This window comes from Callithrix jacchus, chromosome 10, assembly GCF_049354715.1.
Source record: "Callithrix jacchus isolate 240 chromosome 10, calJac240_pri, whole genome shotgun sequence".
Classification (NCBI taxonomy): Eukaryota; Metazoa; Chordata; class Mammalia; order Primates; family Cebidae; genus Callithrix; species Callithrix jacchus.
The window spans coordinates 124,719,075-124,739,675 of NC_133511.1; the positions used below are offsets into that span (position 1 = coordinate 124,719,075).

The window sequence follows — 20,601 nt, forward strand, 5'->3', positions numbered from 1 at the left end:
AGGGCGGCGGGGCGGGGCCTGCGCGGGAGCCGGATCGGGAAGTTACTGCGAGACGGCGGCCGGGCCTTATAGGCAGTCGAGGCTTGGGCGGGCTGGGGGGCTCGAGAGGGGTGGGGCCTAGGGGGCGTGGCCGGAAAGGCGTGACCAGGCGGACTAAACTTCCGGCAGGGATGGACCGGGGGCGTGGTCTCCGGGGGACGGTGGGCGAGGGCTGGGAGGACCTGTCGGGTGTGTCCTCCGAGCTCCTGGAAGAGCTAGAAGCGTGAAGCGCCCGGCGACCGGCCTCGCCCTCCCCTGCCCCTTGGGTCCTGGCGTTGGGTGTCTGCCGTTGAGGCTCCGCGGCCTCCGCGAGTCCGTCCCTCCTCTAGGGGCTCCAGGACGTACGGAGCCGGGATCCCACGGGGACGCCGCTCCAAGAGCCCGAGGTCGATGGGGCGCGGGAGGAGCGTCCGGCCCGACCTTCCCTCCTGTCCTTCTTCTGGGAGGAGACAAGCTCCTCGCGCCGCCCCTAGTCTTGTCTTCCCTCAGGCTCCGTAGGACTCCAGCCCCAGGCCTTTGACCTCCTTGTCCCACCATCCTCAGCTCTTCTCCCTTCCTGCCTTGAGTCTTGATCAGATTCTCAAATCCCTCTCTCGTCCCCACCTTGGCCCCTGTGGTCATATGACTACGTGGTTCTGCACTCTTCTGCCAGACCCCGGCTTGGGGACCAGATGACCCCGGCCTTGCACACAGCATTCAAACGCGGGATGGAGGGTGTCAGCCATGCTCTGCTGCGTGACCTTGAGCAGGTCATGCGCCCTTCTGAGCTGCAGTTTCGATCCTCATCTGGGCCAGCGCAGCCCTGCCACTGGGCTGGAGTCACCACTTTTAACATCCCAGGGAAGCGGACAGCACTGGGTAGAGCTTCAGGATGCCTGCAGGGCTGATGAGGGCACTGTGTGGGTCTGGGAGTTCCTGAGGCCCCCACCCTGACCACGAGAACGGAAGTGCTCCATCCACTCATGCCGGATAGTTTAATGTTGGGGGGAAGGGAGAGGTAAAGCAGGGTTCTCAAGGGTTACCCCCAAAGCAAGAGGGCACAGGATTCAGGCTGCTGGGGTTGGGAGGTAGAAGGCCCAGCCTTGCTGTGACCCTGGGCAGGTAGCCTTCTTCTCTAGATTTTCACCTGCACTGCTCTCCTTGAGACAGTGGTGGGGCTGGAGGAGGTAAGGCCTCTGGCTGATTCCCACACTAGGTGTGAGGTCCAGGGTAGCAAGGCTTCCCCACAGGGCCTCTGCCATCACTGGGAGTCCTGGCCAGGCCCTAGGCACACTGCAGTGGGGGACAGGAGCCCCAGCCCAGTTGGCAGAGGCAGGCCTCCTTGATCCCTATCGGCCCGGATGTTGGGGAGGCGGTATGGTGCCGGTCGGGTCCTTGGAATCCTCAGGTGGCTTGGGGCTCCAGAGTACAGGCTCTGATAGGTGATGGGCCTGTAGGTGGCTGGGGCCAGCAGGGCCTCAGGTGGGGGCAGCAGCTGTTGGTGGAGCTGAACAGGGGTCTTGGAGGTGGTAGCTGAAGCTTCCTTGGGGTCTAAGGGAGGAAATGGTCTGAGTGGACCCTGGGCCCCACATCATATCCTCAGCCCTCATCCCAGGCCGGCTCTGGTCCCTCCTGCTCCTCCTATCCCAAGTTACCTACCTCTCAGTCTTTGCCATTGTTTTTCCCTCTGCCTGGAATTTCTTTTTCACCTTCTCCCTCAGCCCAAACCCTTCCCAGTCCTCCAAAGCCCAGTTTGGGAGCCACCTCCTGCAGGAAGCCTGCCTGGCACCCCCTGCCTGTATTCTCTGCCCTGAGCCCCATATTGTCTTCCCCTCTGAGTGTCCACACGGGGGCCCTGTGGGTTTGCTGAGCTGCTGAAGCCGATTCCTGGAGGTCCTGTCCCTTTGCCTCCTGCCCCTTGTGTCCGCCTTAGTCTCACTGTGTCTGCAGGCCTAGGGCCTTACCTTTCTCCCTCTCTGTGGCACCCTTCAGCAAACAGGGACTGAGGCTGCTGTGACTCCAAGCTGGGACACTGAGCAGGGGCCGTGGGGCCACAGGCCTGAAGATGGGGCAAACAGGAATGGGAGGAGGGGGTCAAGGGGAAGAACCTGGGCCAGGGATTATGGCCAGATTGAGAGGGTGGGGGCTCAGGATGAGTCAGAGGGTGTGACCCTAGAACAAGAGTCAGGAGCCAAGGCCTTAGGCTATGCCTGGGGGTGGGGTCAAGGGGCTAGGGTCAGGGTCAGACAGTACCAGGAGTCCAGGTCACTCTCTCTAAAGCCCTTGGCAAAAGGATTGCTGGCGATTTTCAGCTGGGTGATCTGCAGGAAAGAAAGCGCAGTTGTGGGCTGGCCCTGCGCTGTGTGGGGTGGCTCAGCCACCGTGTCCTCCCAGGACTCCTCAGTTGGGAGGCCCTGGCACCCGGACCCCTTGGGGGGCTGATAGGAGTGCGGGCGGGGCCTTGACTGAGGGCAGATGCTCAGGGTGCCTGGGGAGGGCGGGAGTCTGTGCCTGTGAGGGCTGCGAGCCTCAGGGCTTAGTCTCCCAACTTGTGAAATGGGCCTGCAACAGGTGCCCCCGCACCAGCCCACCCACCCTGTGGTTCTGGTACGCCGTCACAGCTGTGAACTGGGTCTCCGTGAAGATGAAGGACTTGAAGTTCTCCTGGGCATAGCGCTCACTGTCCTTGCGTGGGTCCACGAAGACCACGTGGAAACGGGGCTGGTAGCGGTGCATGGAGTTGAGAATGATCTGTGGAAGGGACGGAGGAGGAGTGCAGGGGTGAGGTGGGCCGCAGCAGACTCCCTGAGGCTGGAGTCCTTCCCTCCAAGCCGGGAGCCTGCCCTGGGCCTGCTACCCTGTTGGTTTGGTGGCGGTGCAGGGTCTGAGCTGGAGAGGCCGCAGTTCTGTGTCAAAGGTCCCTGATGTCTGAGGATCCTTGTGGCCGTGTCCTCTCACACCCCACATCCCAGCTGCCACCCGCTGCCTGCACGCCAGCCCGCCACAGTCCTGCTCACCCGCTTCCTCCGTTGCCTCCTGGCCGGTCCCGTGTCCCTGCCTTACCCCACTGTTCCGTCTCCACACAGCTGCCTAGGAAGCCACATCACATAGCCCCCGCTCCTGGCCTTCCAGTGACTTCCACCCCATGCAGTAAAAGCCACAGCCCCCAGCAGTCAGCCCCAGCCCGTGGGTAAGCCCCCATGTGGGCACCGAGGAAGGAGAGCTGTGCAAACCCCAGGCACAATTAGTGCCTGAAGAATATCTTAGTTTATAGTGTTATTACTCAGCTGTTTCCTTTATACAATCCTTCATTATAATCATGTATTAGTTTATAGAATTAGTACCTGAAGCATAACTTTGCTTACATATATCTAGTTTATATAATAGTACTTAATGCTTATATCTAGCGTACTTAGTTCTATATAATCTTTCTATATAATCATATAGGTGCTGCAGTCGGAGCTGTACCGACACATTTAGTGCTGATTTACAGAATCCTTCCATATAACCACATGGTAGTTTGTAGTAAGAGGAATGCCTAGAGCGTCACAGAACAGGAGCAGTACATGGGAAAACAGCCAGACCAGGACGAGAACCAAAGACCCAGGCGGTGGCGTCCCTGCCTGAAAGGGCACACGCTGTATGCAGGCTTGGAGCAAGAGCCTCTCCTCATGATAAAGGAGCTGTAGCACCTGCATCCAGCTCCTGTGGAAAGTCGGCCTCAGGCCTGAGATCCTGGAAGTAACCGAGGGAGAAGAACCCCTCTGGTGTGACCAGTCACGGCGGCTGTACACCCGTCAGTCTCTTCTCACTTCTGTGCTGGCTCAAATCTTCCTCCCATAAATATCTTAGAGAAGAGCACAAGTCTGTCAGCTCCCACTGCACTGGCTTACAGTATCCTTCTATTAGAAACCCTTTGAAGCCTCCAGCCCCCAGATAAGAAGTGTTGCCCACGACACCTGCTGCACACAGCCCACCTCCTTGCCTCGGTGACCTAATGGGGGTGGACCCCTTTTCTATACACGGCCCCCTACTGCGCACGGCTCAATGTAGGACTGTTGGTCCCACAGGGTCGTGGGGTGTCCCTTATGCTGTGGTGAGGTGCCAGATCCAAGAAGTAAAGAGACAGGACACTGAAGAACTGGAGAAGAGCAGATGGATTCAGGGGCCACGCCACCTACAAGCGGAGACAGGCGAGGCCCCAAACGTCCAGAAGCGTTTGTATTTATTAGGTACAAGCAGGGGACGGGGTCGTGAGTGAGGTCATCATCTATACGCTTAGTGATAGGGCAGACATAATCACCTGAGTCACAATCGAGGGGGCCACCCATTATGTCACCTGGGCAGAGAGGTGGGCTGTGCGCAGTAGGGGGCCGTGCCGTGCACAGTAGGGGGCCATGTGCAGAAAAGGGGTCCACCCCCATTAGGTCACCGAGGCAAGGAGGTGGGCTGTGTGCAGCAGGTGTCGCGCGTAACACTTCTTATCTGGGGGCTGGAGGCTTCAAAGGGTTTCTAATAGAAGGATACTGTAAGCCAGTGCAGTGGGAGCTGACAGACTTGTGCTCTTCTCTAAGATGTTTATGGGAGGAAGATTTGAGCCAGCACAGAAGTGAGAAGAGACTGACAGGGTGTACAGCCGCCGTGACTGGTCACACCAGAGGGGTTCTTCTCCCTCGGTTACTTTCAGGATCTCAGGCCTGAGGCCGACTTTCCACAGGAGCTGGATGCAGGTGCTACAGCTTCTTTATCATGAGGAGAGGCTCTTGCTCCAAGCCTGCATACAGCGTGTGCCCTTTCAGGCAGGGACGCCACCACCTGGGTCTTTGGTTCTCGTCCTGGTCTGGCTGTTTTCCCATGTACTGCTCCTGTTCTGTGATGCTCTAGGCATTCCTCCTACTACAAACTACCATGTGGTTATATGGAAGGATTCTGTAAATCAGCACTAAATGTGTCGGTACAGCTCCGACTGCAGCACCTATATGATTATATAGAAAGATTATATAGAACTAAGTATGCTAGATATAAGCATTAAGTACTATTATATAAACTAGATATATGTAAGCAGTAAGTTATACTCAGGCACTAATTCTATAAACTAATATATGATTATATATGAAGGATTATATAAAGGAAATAGCTGAGTAATAACACTATAAACTAAGATATTCTTCAGGCACTAATTGTGCCTGGGGTTTGCACAGCTCTCCTTTCTCAGTGTCCATGTGGGGGGTTACCCACAGCCCACCTTTCTGCCCAGATGACATAATGGGGTGGCCCCCTCGCTTGTGACTCATGTGATTATGTCTGCCCTATCCCTAATCCTATAGATGAAACCTCACTCACGACCCTGCCCCTCTGCCTTGTACCCAACAAATACAGATGCTTCTGGACGTTCGGGGCCTCGCCTATCTCCGCTCACAGGGGGCGTGTCCCCCGAGTCCAGCTGCTCTTCTCCAGTTCTTCAGTGTCCTGCCTCTTGACTTCTCGGATCTGGTGCCTCAGCACAGCATAAGGGATACCCCCACCCTGTGGGGCTCGTAGCCCTACACTGGCCCCCCAGGCATCCGCCACCTTGGCGTCCCCTCCAGTCTCCACTCCAGCACCATGGGAGCCTCTTGCAGTTCTGCGGACCCAGGATTCTCCGGCCTCAGGGCCTTTGCACCTGCCGCCCCCTCTGACTGGCATGAGCCCTCCTTTCCCACCTCCTTCAAGTCTTCAGCTCCCTGCGCCCTCTGAGAGCAGCAGGGCCCTCTCTCCACTCCGCTTCTGTAACTCTGCTTTCTCTTTGTCAGTTGTCCCTATCTGAGACGCTGGACACAGTGTCTTCTGGACCCTGTCCCTACCCCAGGAAGTGACCTCTGTGAGGGCAGAGATCATTGGCTGTTTCACCAAGTGTCAATGGTATTATGTCCGGCACTTACAGCAGGCCAGCCTAGGCTGGGCATTCCCTATCTTGTCCTCCCTCTCCTTGGGGGGACAACGTGGGCTGGAACATTCCCCCGCCCCCACCCCATTCCAGCTGCCTGGTCAGCCCTCTCTGCTGTGCCACCCCCAGCCAGGTGAGTTCACTGACTCCCCCACCCCGCCTTGGCCATCAGCAGCAGGCAGAGGTGCTGGGCATCAACCATTGGGCACCAAAGGCCCTGCCAGCCCTGGCCCCAGGCCCCTCTGTCCCCGCTGTCACCCGGGCCTCACGTGGCCGTTGTCATCCAGCAGGTTGTTAGTCAGCTTGAGTTTGTCGAAGGACACAATCTGGCGCATCCACTGGGCACCTTTGGCTGGCGAGTCAGGATGGAAGTGCACGCGGCCAGGTGTGGCCGGGTCTGCCTTGCCCGCCACCAGCCAGGCCGAGCTATGGAAGGCGTACCTGGGGAGCACAGCGAGATAGTGAGGGCTGCCCCAACCAGCATCAAGACTAAGCAATATGGGCAGGGTGAAAGGCTGCTGCTGACTCCAGCACTGCCCATCCTGCCTCGTGGGGACCTTGCTGAGAAACCCAAGGCTCAAAGAATCCTGTTGGGACCAGAGCTCCCTTTGACTGCACCTGGCTGGTGGGTGACAGGATAACCCCTGCTGCCTTGGGCTAGACCTCTCTGCCTGCCTTAGGCTAGCCCACTGCCCATGGAAAGCTGCCTGCCTGAGGCTAGCCCACTGTCCATGGAAAGCTGCCTGCCTGAGGCTAGCCCACTGTCCATGGAAAGCTGCCTGCCTGAGGCTAGCCCACTGTCCATGGAAAGCTGCCTGCCTGAGGCTAGCCCACTGTCCATGGAAAGCTGCCTGCCTGAGGCTAGCCCACTGTCCATGGAAAGCTGCCTGCCTGAGGCTAGCCCACTGTCCATGGAAAGCTGCCTGCCTGAGGCTAGCCCACCACCCATGGAACGTTGTCTGTTTGAGGCTAGCCCACTGTCCTGGAAAGCTACCTGCCTGAGGCTAGCCCACTGCCCATGGAAAGCTGCCTGCCTGAGGCTAGCCCACTGTCCATGGAAAGCTGCCTGCCTGAGGCTAGCCCACCACCCATGGAACGTTGTCTGTTTGAGGCTAGCCCACTGTCCTGGAAAGCTGCCTGCCTGAGGCTAGCCCACTGCCCATGGAAAGCTGCCTACCTGAGGCTAGCTGAGTGCCCATGGAAGGCTGCCTACCTGAGGCTAGCTGAGTGCCCATGGAAGGCTGCCTGCCTGAGGCTAGCCCACTGCCCATGGAAAGCTGCCTACCCGAGGCTAGGCCAGTGCCCATGGAAGGCTGTCTGCCCGAGGCTAGCCTACCTCCGATGGAAGTCTACAGGCTACCCTGAGCTGGGCTCCCTCTCGCCCTCAGGCTGTTGTTGGCTATTGTCCTGCCCTTAGGCTGGGCCTCCCTGGCATTTCCTGGACAGGCTCCTGCCTCACCCTGGAGTGTAGGAGGGGTCTGATTCTTGGCTTCAGCCCCCGAGACCTGAGTCTGCATCCCAGGCTGTTCCCCACACCTGTATCTCTTGTCGTCCAGGGGGATGAAGTCCATGACCAAGGCGTAGTCAGCCAGGGAGTCCATGCCCAGGATCTTCACCTGGAAGGGCGGGAACATCCTCCTGCAGGACGGAAGCGCTCAGCAGCCGGATGTGGCCCCGGCCCCAGCCCCACCCTACCCCCACTGCTCACACCTGCCTGCCTTGGTGACAATCATCTCTGTGCCCAGCTGGTTGAATTCCTCCCACAGAGGCTTCATCTCCAGCTGAACCATCACACTGGACACACGCGGGTTCTTGGGGCCTTGCCCAGTGGGCTCTGCCCTAGCTTGGGCCCCAGTAGAGCTGGTGCAAGGGACTGATGGGAATGGGGACCCCAGCCGAGGCTCCCAACCAGAGCTGGTTGTGGGTAGGGGGTAAGTCTCTGAAGATGCAAGTATGCCAAGGCCAGCAGACAGGAAGGCTGTGGAGAGAGGACAGGCATCACCAAGCCAGTCTTATCCTTCAGGTGGCACCTACATGCCTCTTCCTCCAGGAGGCCCTCCCTGACTGCCAGGCCTGTATTCTCACAAGATCCCCCACTCAGCATCACTCTTTGAGGTTAATGCTCATTTAGAGTCTTTTTTGCCAGCAAGCTCCTTGAGGGTAGCGTCAGGGCCTGTCTTGCTCCCCAGAGAATTTTTTGGCCATCTTGTCTCTGTGTAGCCTCAAGCAAATTGTTTCACCTCCTGGAGCCTCAATTTCCACATTTGTCAGAAGAGGTTCTCAATACCTGCGTCAGCCGGGCACAGTGGCTCATGACTGTAATCCCAGCATTTTGGGAGGCCGAGGCGGGCAGATCACTTGAGGTCAGGAGTTCGAGACCAGCCTGACTGACATGGTGAAACCCTGTCTCTACTAAAAATACAAAAATTAGCCAGGCATAATGGCAGGTGCCTGTAATTCCAGCTACTCAGAATGCTGAGACAGGAGAATTGTTTGAACCCAGGAGGTGGAGGTTACAGTGAGCCAAGATTGTGCCACTGCACTCCAGCCTGGGAGACAAAGCAAGACTCTGTCTCGAAGACAAGTACATACATTTTTAAAAATAAAATAAGAATACCTGCCTCCCCGGGCCGATGTGAGGATTAGTGACCACACAGGAGGCTCGTGCACAGAGCCCCTTCACAGACAGTGCCTGTTCTAGACGATTACATGTGTGGGAAGGGAGGCGGGGTCTCCCCTAGCTCCATGGGACCTGCCACCTGGTGCTGCTGAAGGAAAGCTGAGCCAAGAAGAGTCCCCCATTCAGTGCCAATTACCCATCCCTGACCCTGACAGCCCGCCCAGAGCCTGCCTCCAGAAGCCCCTCCCAACGTCTTTTTCTCTGGTCTCTGCACTCTTTCCTTTCCTTTTTTTATCTTTTTTTTGAGACAAGGTCTCACTCTCACCCAGGCTGGAGTGCAGTGGCAACCTCTGCCTCCAGGGTTCAAGCGATTCTCTTGCCTCAGCCTCCCCAGCAGCTGGCGCTACGGGCACATGCCACCACACCCAGCTAATTTTTGTATTTTTATTAGAGACGGGGTTTCACTATGTTGTTCAGCCTGGTCTCAAACTCCTGTCGTCAGGTGAGTTGGCTGCCTCAGCTTCCCAAAGTGCTGGGGTTACAGGCGTGAGCCCGACGCCCAGCCTGGAATTACCATATGATCCAGCAATTCCACTTCTGGGTCTATACCAGAAAGAACTGAAGGAAGGAACTCACACAAATATTTGCACACTCATGTTGGTCTCAGCATTATTCCCAACAGCTAAGAAGCAGAAGCACCCGAAGTCCGTCAGAGGATGAATGGATAAACAAAATGGGGTCCTCTATGCAAGGGAGTGGTGTCCAGCCTTGACAGGGGAGAGCGTTCTGACACAGGCCACGGCATGGCCGAGCCTGCAGACACCGCTAAGTGAGGTGAGCCGGACACAAGAGAAATACCGTATGATTCCATTCATAGGCGGAAGCTGATGGGGCCAGATTCACGGAAACAGAAAATAGAGTGGTGGCGGCCGGGGCTGGGAGGGAGGATGTGGGGCGCTGCTGTTTCATGAGGACAGAGTATCAGCTTTGCAAGATGCCAAAGTTCTCAAGGTGGACGCTATTGACGGGTGCACAACAATGTGAACGTCCTTAATGCCACAAAACTGTGCATTTAAACAGGGTTAAGATGGGCAGGGCGTGGTGGCTCACGCCTGTAATCCCAGCACTTTGGGAGGCCAACACGGGCGGGTCACTTGAGGTCAGGAGTTTGAGAGCAGCCTGACCAACATGGTGAAACCCCATCTCTACTAAAAATATAAAAATTAGCCAGGAATGCTGGCAGGTGCCTGTAATCCTAGCTACTCAGGAGGCTGAGACATGAGAGTCGCTTGAACCTGGGTCGGGGGGTGGAGGCTGCAGTGAGCTGAGACCCGTTGGGATCTCAGTCCTTAGCCTGGGGTGCCCCTGCCCCACCCTCTTGCCCAGGGCCTGGGTTCAGCAGGGCTGCCTTGGTTCCCATCCTGCCCACCCACCCTGGAGCCTGACCCCAACCCAGGAGCCCACCTCTGCTTCACGTAGCCTACCTGCCATGGAGACAGAACAGCTGTCCGGCTCCTGGAGAAACACTGCTTGGCTGCGGCTGGGCTGTGGCTGCCACCCAAGGGGACCCTGCCTGCCAGGAGGGGTGGTCACCACCCAGCACCTCAGCTCAGCCCTCTGGTGCTCACGCAGGCGGTGGTCTCTCAGCAGGACTGTCCTTGCCTCCCTGATCCCCTTCGCCCACGTCCCGAGGTTGTGGTCTTCCCACTGGAGCTGGAGACCTGGTCTCCGAAGGTGAGATTCGGGCTCTGGGGCACGCAGAGGCCCTTCTCCAACCCACTCAGGCTGTGCTGTCAGGCTGTGTGGGAGGAAGGCAGGCGGGAAGGTTCTGACGTGGCCACGTCCCCCTCCCTCCTTGTCCTCCCTTTTCAGGTCCATCCCTTCCCCAGCTAAGAGCCCCCCAGCCATTCCTGATCAATGGTCCCAGGCGTGGCAGGGGTGAGGCGGTAGGAGGGTGGTTCTTGAGGACAGCTGGGCGTCTGCAGGAGCCGAGGCCTGGCTGACTGGAGGGGCTGAGGCCAACAGGGCCCAGGGAGTTGGGAGGCAGAGTGGCAGCAGCAGATCCCAGGCTGAATGGCAGAGGAGGTGCCCTCCCACCAAGACCCAGACCCCTGACCTGAGGCTGGCCCCAGCCGGCCGGCAGATATGCAGCTGTCAGGGGCAGTGTGAGCAGGAAACGCAAGGGGGCAGCAGCGAGTGTGTTCAGCACAGAGCCCCAGACTGGGTGGCAGGAGGCCCAGGTCCTGTGAGATGCTGACCCTCGCGCACACAGACACACGGATGAACTGGAGGAGCTGTGCAACGCTGGCAGGCCCCTCCAGCTTCCAGCCTCGGTCTCTTCAGTTGACCTAATCCCTCCTGCCTGTGACACTCTAGCCCAGCCTGGAGAGTGGTAAGCCCAACCCGCCTGGAACTGGGATGTGCCCTGACTGATGGGCAGTGTAGCCCCCATCTGGGGATGAGTGGACACGGTGAGGCTGGTCCAGGTGAGAAGTGGGTGTCCGCTCTGCCTGTGGGTCTGTCTGTTCTCTCTGGCCTGGCCGGGCACCCTCTCCAGGCTGTCTGCGGCCTGTGCTGAGCATGCAGGGGATTCAGGGGACACACGGATCACTCTGTGGGGAGGCAGAGCAGGCAGGTCCCCCTGACTGCAGCCAGTCCCTAGGTTGAGAGTGCTCTTTGGCTTTTGACTCAGTGAACAGCCCAGAGGGGCTGGTGTGGCTGGAGCACCCCTTGTCTCCTCCAGAATCCTGTCTTGGGGATGCTGGGTTGGCAGCAGCCTTGATTCCTAAGAAGGGGCGTGGAGGGGCTGTGGGGGATGGAGGGGCTGTGGGGGATGGAGGGGCTTTGGGGGATGGAGGGGCTGTGGGGGTGGCGGGGCTGTTTCTCCCTCAGTGCTACTTTCTGGGGGCTCCTCCCTGCAGCTCAGGGGTGGCTGTGGCTCAGTTCCTGTGTCCCAGATCTCAGCCTGCAGAGCTGAATGGGACCCCACACGAAGAGGCTGGGCTGGCTCTGGGGACACAGAAAGAAAGGAGGGCTGGCCCCTGCCCCAACCCCATGCCCAGCTGTGTCGGGGAAGGCTGCCAGCAAGCAGCTCTGGAGTTGCTGCCAGGCAAGATGGGGTGGTCTGTGTGAGATGGAGGGTCCCGGAGCCCCTTGGGGGTATACAACAAGGTGTGGTCATGCTGCGCTGGCCACAGCATGGTGGGTGGGAAGTGGGGAGATGATGGAGGGAGTTGGGGACCCGTTCCGGTACTGGTGGCTCCCCTTCACTGAGACACCCAGCGGAGGGCCAGGCTGGGGTTGTTGTGGCCCCTGATACGTGAGTGTGTGTGATTTTGATCTGTGATGGAAAACACCCCCCCCAAGCACACACACGAGCACACTGACATGCTAATCCACGTGCACGCAGACACGCGAATGAACTCAGAACCTGCTGACTCTCCACGCAAGTGAGCACACACACAGCTTCTGTGCTCACAAACTGACCACACAGCGTATGCAGACACAGGCATCCACATGCACACGCCATGCACAGGCACACCTCCTCCCCAGCTGGCCCGCCCTGCCTGCCCCAGGCGCCCACTGGCCCCCTGCCCCCTCATCCATCTTGCCTGCCAGCCGCTCCCTGGTGCCCTCATATCCTTCACACCTTCTCATCTCACTGCTCAATACTAGGAGGCGGCGTGGCAGCTGTGGCCGCAGGGAAATGGATGAGCTGGGTGGGGGTGTAGAGGGCTGGGGAGTGGCACCAGGAGGGGACTCTGGGCTCCAGCAGCCTCAGCTATCCAGCAAGAGCCCATTAGACTCAGGCAGGCGTGGGCAATGAGGCTGCGGCCAGGTCGCATGTAGCCTTGCCTATTTGTCCTGCCATGACACCCCAAAGGGTGCCAGCATCAGGACAGAGGGGCCCTCAGCAGCAGGCCTCGTCTGACTAGTCTGACACCAGTGTGCGGTGTCCTGGGGATGGTGGAAGTCGTGGCTCCCCAGTTAGAGCTGGGAAGTCCCTCCGCCTCAATCCAAGCCACCTCCTCCCTGTGTCCCTGCAACTGGACAGGCTGATCTGTGTGGGGACAGCCTTGTCCCGCTGTGGCCCTTCCCACAGCCCTGACTCCCCACTTAAGCCACCATGGGCACTGGGCTCATTACACACTTAGAAATGCACATCTGGCCACAGAAAGATCCCTTCAGAATGCCCAAGCTACTGAGACTCTTAGAAACACGTGTGTATGGGAAACGCACAGACACGCATGCCAAAGAGCACACAGGGCAGGCGCCATGCATGGACACACACATACGTGTGCACAGACACGGGCACAGCTCTGCTCTCCCCACACTCAGCCTCTGACCCCAGGATAGCAGGAGGGTTGGGGGCCCTTCTGGGTTGTGGCCTCCTCTGGAAGCCCCTCTGCTGGCTCCAGAGCAATCCTCCTTCAGGTTCTCCTCCTATACTCTGGGATCCTCCCCCGGGCATGGATGGACAGCTGTGAGCACAGAAGCAGCCCCACTGGCCCCAAGACATTTGTATGTCCAAGGCTGTACTGGTCAGACCTGCCCAGATCCTGCGGTCAATCCTCCCCTCCTTCATCCACTTCCCCAGGCAGAGAGGAGCCGTGAGGACAGGACACAAACCAGGGACCCCTGGACATTTTCTATTTTATAGAATGGGAAACTGAGGCCAGGGGTTGGGGGACCTGGCAAGGAACATGGTGCATGGTAGGTGATAAAAGGGGCCTCGGTTCTCCGAGCTGTGCCTCAGGACCCGTTGTTCAGATGGGAAGGCTCAGGTTGGGAGGCATGGCTTGGTTTAGGAAGCTGGGCTAGGGGCAGGGGTCAGGGCGGGCATGGCAGGCACGGAGAATGTCAACTTTTCAGTCTGGACAAAGGCGACACCTTTCTCATAGTAAGCAGCCTCGTTAATGAACAGGGGGTACACCGTGGACTCCCCTTCATAGAGCAGGTCCTCTCCGCTGAACATTTGGAAGATGGGATCACCAGGCTGCAGTGGCTGGAAGTCTTGGTCCTGGGAGGAGAGCCAAAGGCCAAGGTTGCTGGGGCCACCTCTGCCCTGGCCCCAGAAGGGAACAACCCGAGGTTGGCACCCAAAAGAAGCCCCTTATTCATGACCATTGCCACCTACTCTTCCCTTCCTCAATCCATATGGCAACAGGTCTGGTGAGATACCAATTTGCTCTGTGTCTAGAAATGAAGACACAAGTCACCTTGGGGAGACCTATGCCAATGTGGAAGTGGAACCTCATAGTTATGGGCACAGGGATTGAAGCCAGAGTTCAAATCCTTGCTAGCTGTGTGACTGTGAGCAAGTCACTTAACCTCTGTTCCTCAGCTTTCTCATCTATATAATAGGGATAGCAATATCTCCTCCTATCATTCTAAAGTTTAAATCAAACCGGCTAATAGTGTTTAAAGCAGTGTCTGGCACACAGTAAGTACAATATGATACTTTATTAAATAAATTTTAAGGTCAAGCATGGTGGGTCACACCTGTAATCTCAGCATTTTGGGAGGCCAAAGTAGGCAGATCACTTGAGGTCAGGAGTTTGAGACCAGCCTGGCTGACAGGAGGAAACTCTGTCTCTATTAAAAATACAAAAATTAGCTGGGTGTGTTGGCACATGCCTGTAATCCCAGCTAATGGGGAGGCTGAGGCAGGAGAATCACTTGAACCTGGGAGGCAGAGGTCAGAGTGAGTTGAGATCACACCATTGCACTCCAGCCTAGATGATGAAGTGAGACTCCATCTCGAAAAAAATAATAATAAATAAAATAAATTCTAAAATTGTAGGAGGAGCCACCCAAATTGACTGTTATTGCTTAACATCTGCAAGTTGGCTGAACATGGCTGGGTTAAGACTCTCTAGCCATAAACATGGACAGGATGGTGCTGCCCCTATTTGTAAGAAGGTAACCCCTCAAAATGAAACTTCAGGGCACAAAAGGCCACAAGACTGCACCAGACCCTATTCAACAGCGACCCCGTGTGGCAGCAAGCAGAGCAGCAGCCAGTTGGTTCTTGTCAGCCACGCAAGGGACAGGTGTGGAAGCAGGATTGCCCGATCCTGGAACCTTCAGGAAGGGAAGGCCCGGAGAGAGATACTTGGATGACCTGCCAACAGGCATGGGGATGCTCAGGGAATCAATTGAAAATCAGAAGACAGTTCTGTATTTGCAGCTCCAAGCAGGTGAATTGGGTCATGCCTGCTCCACAGCCCCTCCTGCCTTTTACAGCCAAGGTAGGGCTGTCTCCCTCATGCTCTCCACAGGAGCTATGTGGCCTCTCGTGCTAGGGAAGTGTGGGGTTCCAGGGAAGGCAGCAGGGCCAGGGAAGTGGGACCGTGGAGCCCAGCCTCCCATCCTGCTCCTGAACCTGAGGTTCTGGTGAGCTCGTGGGAGGCTTGGCTGCACCCTCTGGGGCTCAGTTTTCCTTGACAACCCTCTTCCCTAAGGCTGTGGCCACAGCAATCACCGCCCCACAAACACACACACACCTGAAGCTGAGGATGCACGGTGCCTGCCAGGTTCCCAGCCTCTGTGCGAGGGAAGTCCATGATGCCTACAGGTCTATAGGCTTCCATCTCAAAGGTGGGAAAGGCTGTGCCTGTGTGGGAGGCTGGGTGTGTGAGCCAATCCCTCCTTCCAGGATAGGGTACAGAGTGGGCCGTGGGGGGGACATCAGGGCTGGATCCCAGCCTGCATGTGGGCCTGGATCCGCTGCTCCTGAGCCAGGCCTTCTCTTCCTGAGAGCTGTTTCCCACAAGTCCCCGGGGTCTCACCCTGGTTGAAGAGATCGATGAAGTCCAGAACTGTGGCCACCAGGGCCCTCATCCTCGAGAAAATGTCAGCCCGCAGCACACCCTGTGGCTGGGGGCCCAGCTCCAGAGCTGGAGACCAGGAAGCAAGGAATAGGACCCATGAACTCCTTGGAGAGGCCCCGCCCCCTGGTGCATGGCCCCACCCCCAGCCCTCCTGGTCCCGCCCACTTCTCAGGAGGCCCCGGCTTACCCAGTCCATTTTTGGCCACGGAGTCCAGACTGTAGCTCTCCTCCCCGGACCGCTGGTACAGGAAGACCTGGCAGGACAGCTCGGGGTACTGCAGCTGGGGGGCGAGAGAGGCAGGTTAGGGGTCCAGGCCTAGGTGGGAGGGGAAGCAGGTGGGGGGCGTGGCATGGAGGAAGCACAGGGCACCACCCTCCTTGGCCAGGTCTCCCTCTGTCCTCTGGCAGGGCAGGGGAGGGGGTGTCCGGGGCCTGCAGTGCTGGCCGGTGGCAGACCCCGAAGACTGGAACCCAGGGGACCTCAGCCCGGGGAAGAGGGACTAATCAAAGAGGTTCCGGTCTTGCCCCACCCTGCCCTCCTTCCCTCTCCCCTCTGGGGCAGTATGCTCGGCCGAGGCCACCTGCAGATGGCGGCACAGGTGCAAGGCAAAGACGTCGTGGGAGGACTCTGCGATGAAGCAGGTGCCCATGTTGGCCGTGCTGGTGTGCAGGTCAAGGACAAAGTCAAAGGCCTGGCCCGAGGCCTTGGGTCCCAGCAGCTGGTTCAGCTCTCGGGCTCTCGTCACCTCGTATGGGTCATCCGGGGTAGGCCTGGAACTGCGGGAAACGGGAATGGGGGACGCCCACCCCACAGTCTCAGTCAGTCTTCAGTGGTTTAAGTGGGGAGGGGCAAGGGCCCCGCAGGAGCCACTCTGAGCGGCTCAAGGCTTGTCCCTCTTCCGTTGTGGCTGTGCTCGCCCCTGCCCATGGCCCTCTTGGCTCTGCACTTCCCGGTCATGTCCAAGCCCTCAGTCTGGCCTGCCCTCCCGCCTGCCTACCCACTCACCTGCCTCTCATGCCCTCACTCCAGCCACACTGCCCAAGCAGCATGCTGGTCTCACCCGCAGGCCTGTGTTCGTGCTGGGCCCTCCACTGGAAACTCCCTCTTACTTTCTCTTCCCCTGGCTAGTTTTACTCAGCCTTTGGGGCTTGGCTGAGATACCACTGCCTCCAGGAAGCCTTCCCTGACTGCTCTCGGCCAGGTTAGCTGTTTTGTGTAGCCCCCAGGCCTGCCTTTAGCCACCTGGGTTATGGTTGCCCAGTTCTTCCTCTGTGTCCCCATTAAGCAGGAAGCCAGTATCTTGGTCCTATTCCCCCTTCTCTCCCCTGAGCTGGCCAGAGCCTGGTCTGGAGATGGGGCTCAGTGACTATTCTTTGGAAGGAGGCACGAACAGTGGTCAGGGCACATGACAAGTAAACATGGCCTGTGGAGTGAATCTGAAGGAAGCACTGGGTCTGGGATTCCCAGAGGAGGTCCTGACACAACTTGCAGTCAGGAAGGGCTTCTTGGAAGAGGTGACATCAATCTGGGTTTCTCTACATGTTCAGTTTGTCCCCATGGAGGAATGGGCCACACAGGTAGAGGGGAAGCAGGAGTGAAGGCAGGGAGGGCCCTGCTGGTGGCTGGAGGGGTGGTGTGCGGTGGGGACTCGCTGCCCAACTGCCTGTGCCAACCTGGTGGCAAGAGAACTCACTTGAGGAAGGTGCTGGTGAAGGTGCGGTTGAGGTCGCGGTCCACGTAGCGGCGGCAGGCCGTGGTGGCTGCGGGGTTGGCCAGTACCGGCACTGCGGAGAAGCTGGGTCTCTGCAGCTCTGCCGGGGCCAGCAGCCAGTGCCGCACCAGGTAGACGCCGGACATCTCATTGCCGTGTGTGCCCCCGGCCACCGCCACGCGGCGCAGGGGCTCCCGGGGCACGGGCAGTGAGCACATGCTGGCATGGGGCGGCACCTGGGGGTGGGCATACTCAGGAGACCCCGGCCCCAAGGCAGGGCCCCAGACTCAGAGTGGGGATGGCGGTGGGAGGGCTGAGGAGTCCCAACTCCACAGGGCAGCCACCTGCCAGGAGGTGTGGCCGGCTGGGGGTGTCTCAGCTCTGTCCCACCTGCACCCCGGTGGCCCTTTCTCTGATGAGACAATTCTCCTGCTTCTTTGGAGAGAACAAATTTCTTTTTCCTAAACTGAGAAGCGGGGCCCAGTCATTCAGGTAGACGGGTTCACCGAGGCACACTCCCTACAGGGAAAGGGCTCTGCCCCTTTTTATAGTCAGGGAAACTGAGGCTCAGTGTGGGGAGTGGAAAGAAGCGTCACCAGAGTTCACTGTCGTGTGTCTGGGTTCTAGGCAACTGCTGCCCTTCCTGCCTCTCCCGTATGCTCCTCTGAGCTGGTGTGGGGGTCTTAGGGCAGGGGGCACTTACCTGCTGATGTGCAGCTGGGCTTCCCGGGGTACCCTGGCTGGTGTCTAACTGGCAGACAGGCTGGTATTTCTGGGCCTGAAGATCCACAGACGGGAAGTGTTTGTGTCAAGTCGGCAGAGAGCAGGGGGCGGATGGGACGGGCTGAGGTCCACGCAGCCAAAGGTTGGAGTGCCAGGGTCAGCTCCACAGGCACTGCCCCACCCTCCCCTCTCTGCTGCTTGGGCTGCTATGGCCCATTGAGCCCAGGCCCTGCTGGCAAGTTCCTGCCCCTGCCCTTTGTTCCTCTAACACTACTAAGAGGGGCACCTGGGTGGCCACCAGGGTGACAAGTTGTCCCTCCTTCACCACCTCGGCCCCCAGAGGGCTCTGGTCACTCCTGAGTGGCCCTTACCCACAGGTGCCATGTGGAGCCCCAGTTTTGCAGCTCTTTGTTGCTTTAAGCAAAATTTCAAAATGTCAGATTCGATAACCCAGTCATTTTCCAGGACAGCATAATTCAGAGGACTCAGTTTGCCCTGTTTTAGAAACGACCCTCAGGCTCATTTTATAGATGTGAAAACTGAGGTTCAGACGGATGCCCACAGGCACACAGAGCCGCCCTAGAGACAGGCAGGCCAGGGGCACATAGAGCCGTAGTGGCAGGCTGCTGGTGGCACTCAGAGCCCTGGAGGTGGGTTGCAGGTGGCACTCAGGGCATCCAATCTGGCTCCACCCCTCCAGCTACCTCTCAAGAGCAAGGAGGGGAAGGATGAAGGTGAGGTCCCCTGCACTCAGCCCCAGGGCTTGTCCCTCCCACCAGGCTCAGCTGTCTGCTGGGAGAAGCTGAGGCCAGTCCAGAGGTCACTGGGGCGTGAGGCAAGCCGCTTCGCCAGGGCCTGCTGTATGCCAGGCGCTGGGACCCTCAACTGGAGCCTCCCCCAGGCATCAGTCCCAGGCCTTCTTCACCACCACACGGGGTCTCCCCAGGACAGCCCAGCCCTGCTGCAGATGCCAGGCTCACCAGCCTGGGGGGTCTCTGGGTGGCTAGGACCCTCTAGGCTAACCCCTCTCGGAAGCTGCCCAGATCACACTCAACTCTGTGTGGCCTGGGCTCTCCTGCACCCACACTCGGGGCTCTGCAAGCTCAGAGCACGGGGATTGTGGGGCAGGGGACTTGTCGTCCTGGCTCCCATCAGGGCAGCTGGGTCCTTGACGAGGTGCCAAGAGGGGCAGATGGAGCGTGAGGCTGAGCACCCAGCAGGCCAGGGCTACCTAAGAGCCCCTCCAGGGGCCACCACTCCTGGCATCTGGAGCCTCAGCAAAAGGAGGGCAGAGACTGCCATTAGGGGGCCATGCCATGCCATCCACTCTGGCCCAGCCCTGGGGGCAGCTGTCACTGACTCCGTTTTCCAGGTGTGGACTGAAGAAGCTCCGGGGCTTGAGCAACTTGACTGAGTCCCTGGCAGGTGGCAGGAGAGGGAGTCAGCAGAGGAGCCTGCTGGCCTGGGTCTGGTCCCTCGTTGCTTGGGGTAGGGGGCTCATGGCACCCCCCACGCTGCTTTTTGAGTCCCAGGCCATGGTCTTTCTTGGTAGCCCCCTTTCACCCCCCCCAAAGGCTGCGATCCTGCCAACTTGGTGTGGGGCCTCTCAGGAAGGAAGGGCCTGCTCAGCAGACCTAGCTATTTTGGGGGCTACTGGGGGCCAGGGTGCTTCCTGCCAAGAGGTGCTGGTCCCCCAACTCCAGGGAGGACAGCAGGAGGGGTGCTGGAAGGTTTCACTTCCCTTAGCCGGGTTTCAGCTTCTGCTTTTCAGTGTGTGTTTATGGAACAGCACGGGGTCCAAGAGCCCCTGCAGGAGCCCTCAGAAACAGCAGCCCCAGTCCCGACAGTGTGTGTGCACGTGCGTGCACGTGCGTGCATGTGTGTGCACCTGTGTGCGCATGCATGTGCATGAGAGCATCGTGTACCTGTGTGTGCGTGCGAGCATGTGTGCACGTGTGTGAGAGCGCAGGTGTGTATGAGTGTGAGCATGTATGTGTGTGTGTGCATTCTGTGCACACTTGTGACCTGGCTCCGACCCTGCCTCCGTGACAGGCTGTGTGACCTGGAGAGATCCAGTGCCCTCTCTGGGCCTTGGCTCCTCCCTGTGAAATTCCCGGCCAAGGGCAGTTGAAAGGAATGAGGAACGAAGGGCAGGCGTAAGCTTGACAATGGGCAAATGCAGACCCCAGCACGAGTGAGGGCAGAGGATGGTGGCATCATGAGCGCAATCACTGGAGCCACTTTCCTCACTGCAGCTGGGGAAACTGAGACCCAGAGAGGGGTCAGAGCTGTGGCGTTCCCCCGCGGCAGCGTCACCTCATTGCTGGCTGCAGTCGGAGACACGCCTCATGACCTGATGCTTTTCTTTCCTGTTCTTTTCTTTTTTTTCTCTTTTTTTGAGATGGAGTCTTGCTCTGCTGAGCAGGCTGGAGTGCAGTGGTGCAATCTCAGCTCACTGCAACCTCTGCTTCCCGGGTTCAAGTGATTCTCCTGCCCCAGCCTCCTGAGTAGCTAGGATTACAGGTACCCGGGACTGCACCCACCTCCTTTTTGTATTTTTAGTAGAGACAGGGTTTCACCATCTTGGCCAGGCTGGTCTTGAACTCCTGACCTCGTGATCCCCCTGCCTTGGCCTCCCAAAGTGCTGCGATTAATAGGAGTGAGCCACCGCACCCGGCCACTGCCATGTGTGTACCTACGCAACTGTCTTGCATGCTCTGCTCATGTACCCCAAAACCTATAATCCAATAAAAAATTAAAAAAAAAAAA

At 58.4% G+C, this 20,601-nt stretch overlaps 2 protein-coding genes across 5 annotated transcripts; both read right to left on the reverse strand.

The window, feature by feature from the left end:
• Window positions 1-1,002: 1,002 nt before the first annotated feature.
• On the reverse strand, window positions 1,003-10,368 carry TBX10 (T-box transcription factor 10). The gene is made up of 8 exons (XM_002755624.7): window positions 10,049-10,368; window positions 7,655-7,922; window positions 7,481-7,582; window positions 6,214-6,385; window positions 2,614-2,769; window positions 2,272-2,339; window positions 1,983-2,077; window positions 1,003-1,569 (listed from the first exon to the last, which is right to left on the reverse strand). The coding sequence occupies exons 1-8, from the start codon at window positions 10,053-10,055 to the stop codon at window positions 1,280-1,282; spliced, it is 1,158 nt and encodes a 385-aa protein (XP_002755670.5). The 5' UTR covers window positions 10,056-10,368; the 3' UTR covers window positions 1,003-1,279.
• Window positions 10,369-13,180: 2,812 nt separating this feature from the next.
• ACY3 (aminoacylase 3) lies at window positions 13,181-17,889 on the reverse strand. Of its 4 annotated transcripts, none has more exons than XM_035263523.3 (7): window positions 17,813-17,889; window positions 17,092-17,345; window positions 15,979-16,174; window positions 15,585-15,678; window positions 15,356-15,463; window positions 15,071-15,180; window positions 13,181-13,584 (listed from the first exon to the last, which is right to left on the reverse strand). In XM_035263523.3, exons 2-7 carry the CDS (start codon window positions 17,325-17,327, stop codon window positions 13,369-13,371), a joined length of 960 nt encoding a protein of 319 aa, XP_035119414.3. In that variant the 5' UTR covers window positions 17,328-17,345; window positions 17,813-17,889; the 3' UTR covers window positions 13,181-13,368. The 4 variants fall into 4 exon arrangements, with proteins under 4 accessions (XP_035119414.3, XP_054097122.2, XP_035119415.3 ...); XM_054241147.2 differs by lacking the exon at window positions 13,181-13,584 and adding an exon at window positions 14,015-14,648; XM_035263524.3 differs by lacking the exon at window positions 13,181-13,584 and adding an exon at window positions 14,015-14,688.
• Window positions 17,890-20,601: the final 2,712 nt, after the last annotated feature.

Excerpts from the sequence above, each read along its gene's own strand:
- TBX10 (XM_002755624.7), bottom strand. Across the intron at positions 7,583-7,654 it reads ATTGTCACCAAGGCAGGCAG|GAGGATGTTCCCGCCCTTCC; the intron begins GTGTGAGCAGTG and ends TCCGTCCTGCAG. Across the intron at positions 2,078-2,271 it reads GAGAGTGACCTGGACTCCTG|GCCTGTGGCCCCACGGCCCC; the intron begins GTACTGTCTGAC and ends CCCCATCTTCAG.
- ACY3 (XM_078341583.1), bottom strand. The coding sequence starts at position 17,327 with ATGTGCTCACTGCCCGTGCCCCGGGAGCCCCTGCGCCGCGTGGCGGTG. Across the intron at positions 16,175-17,091 it reads TTCACCAGCACCTTCCTCAA|TTCCAGGCCTACCCCGGATG; the intron begins GTGAGTTCTCTT and ends CGTTTCCCGCAG. Across the intron at positions 15,181-15,355 it reads CATCGATCTCTTCAACCAGG|GCACAGCCTTTCCCACCTTT; the intron begins GTGAGACCCCGG and ends CCTCCCACACAG.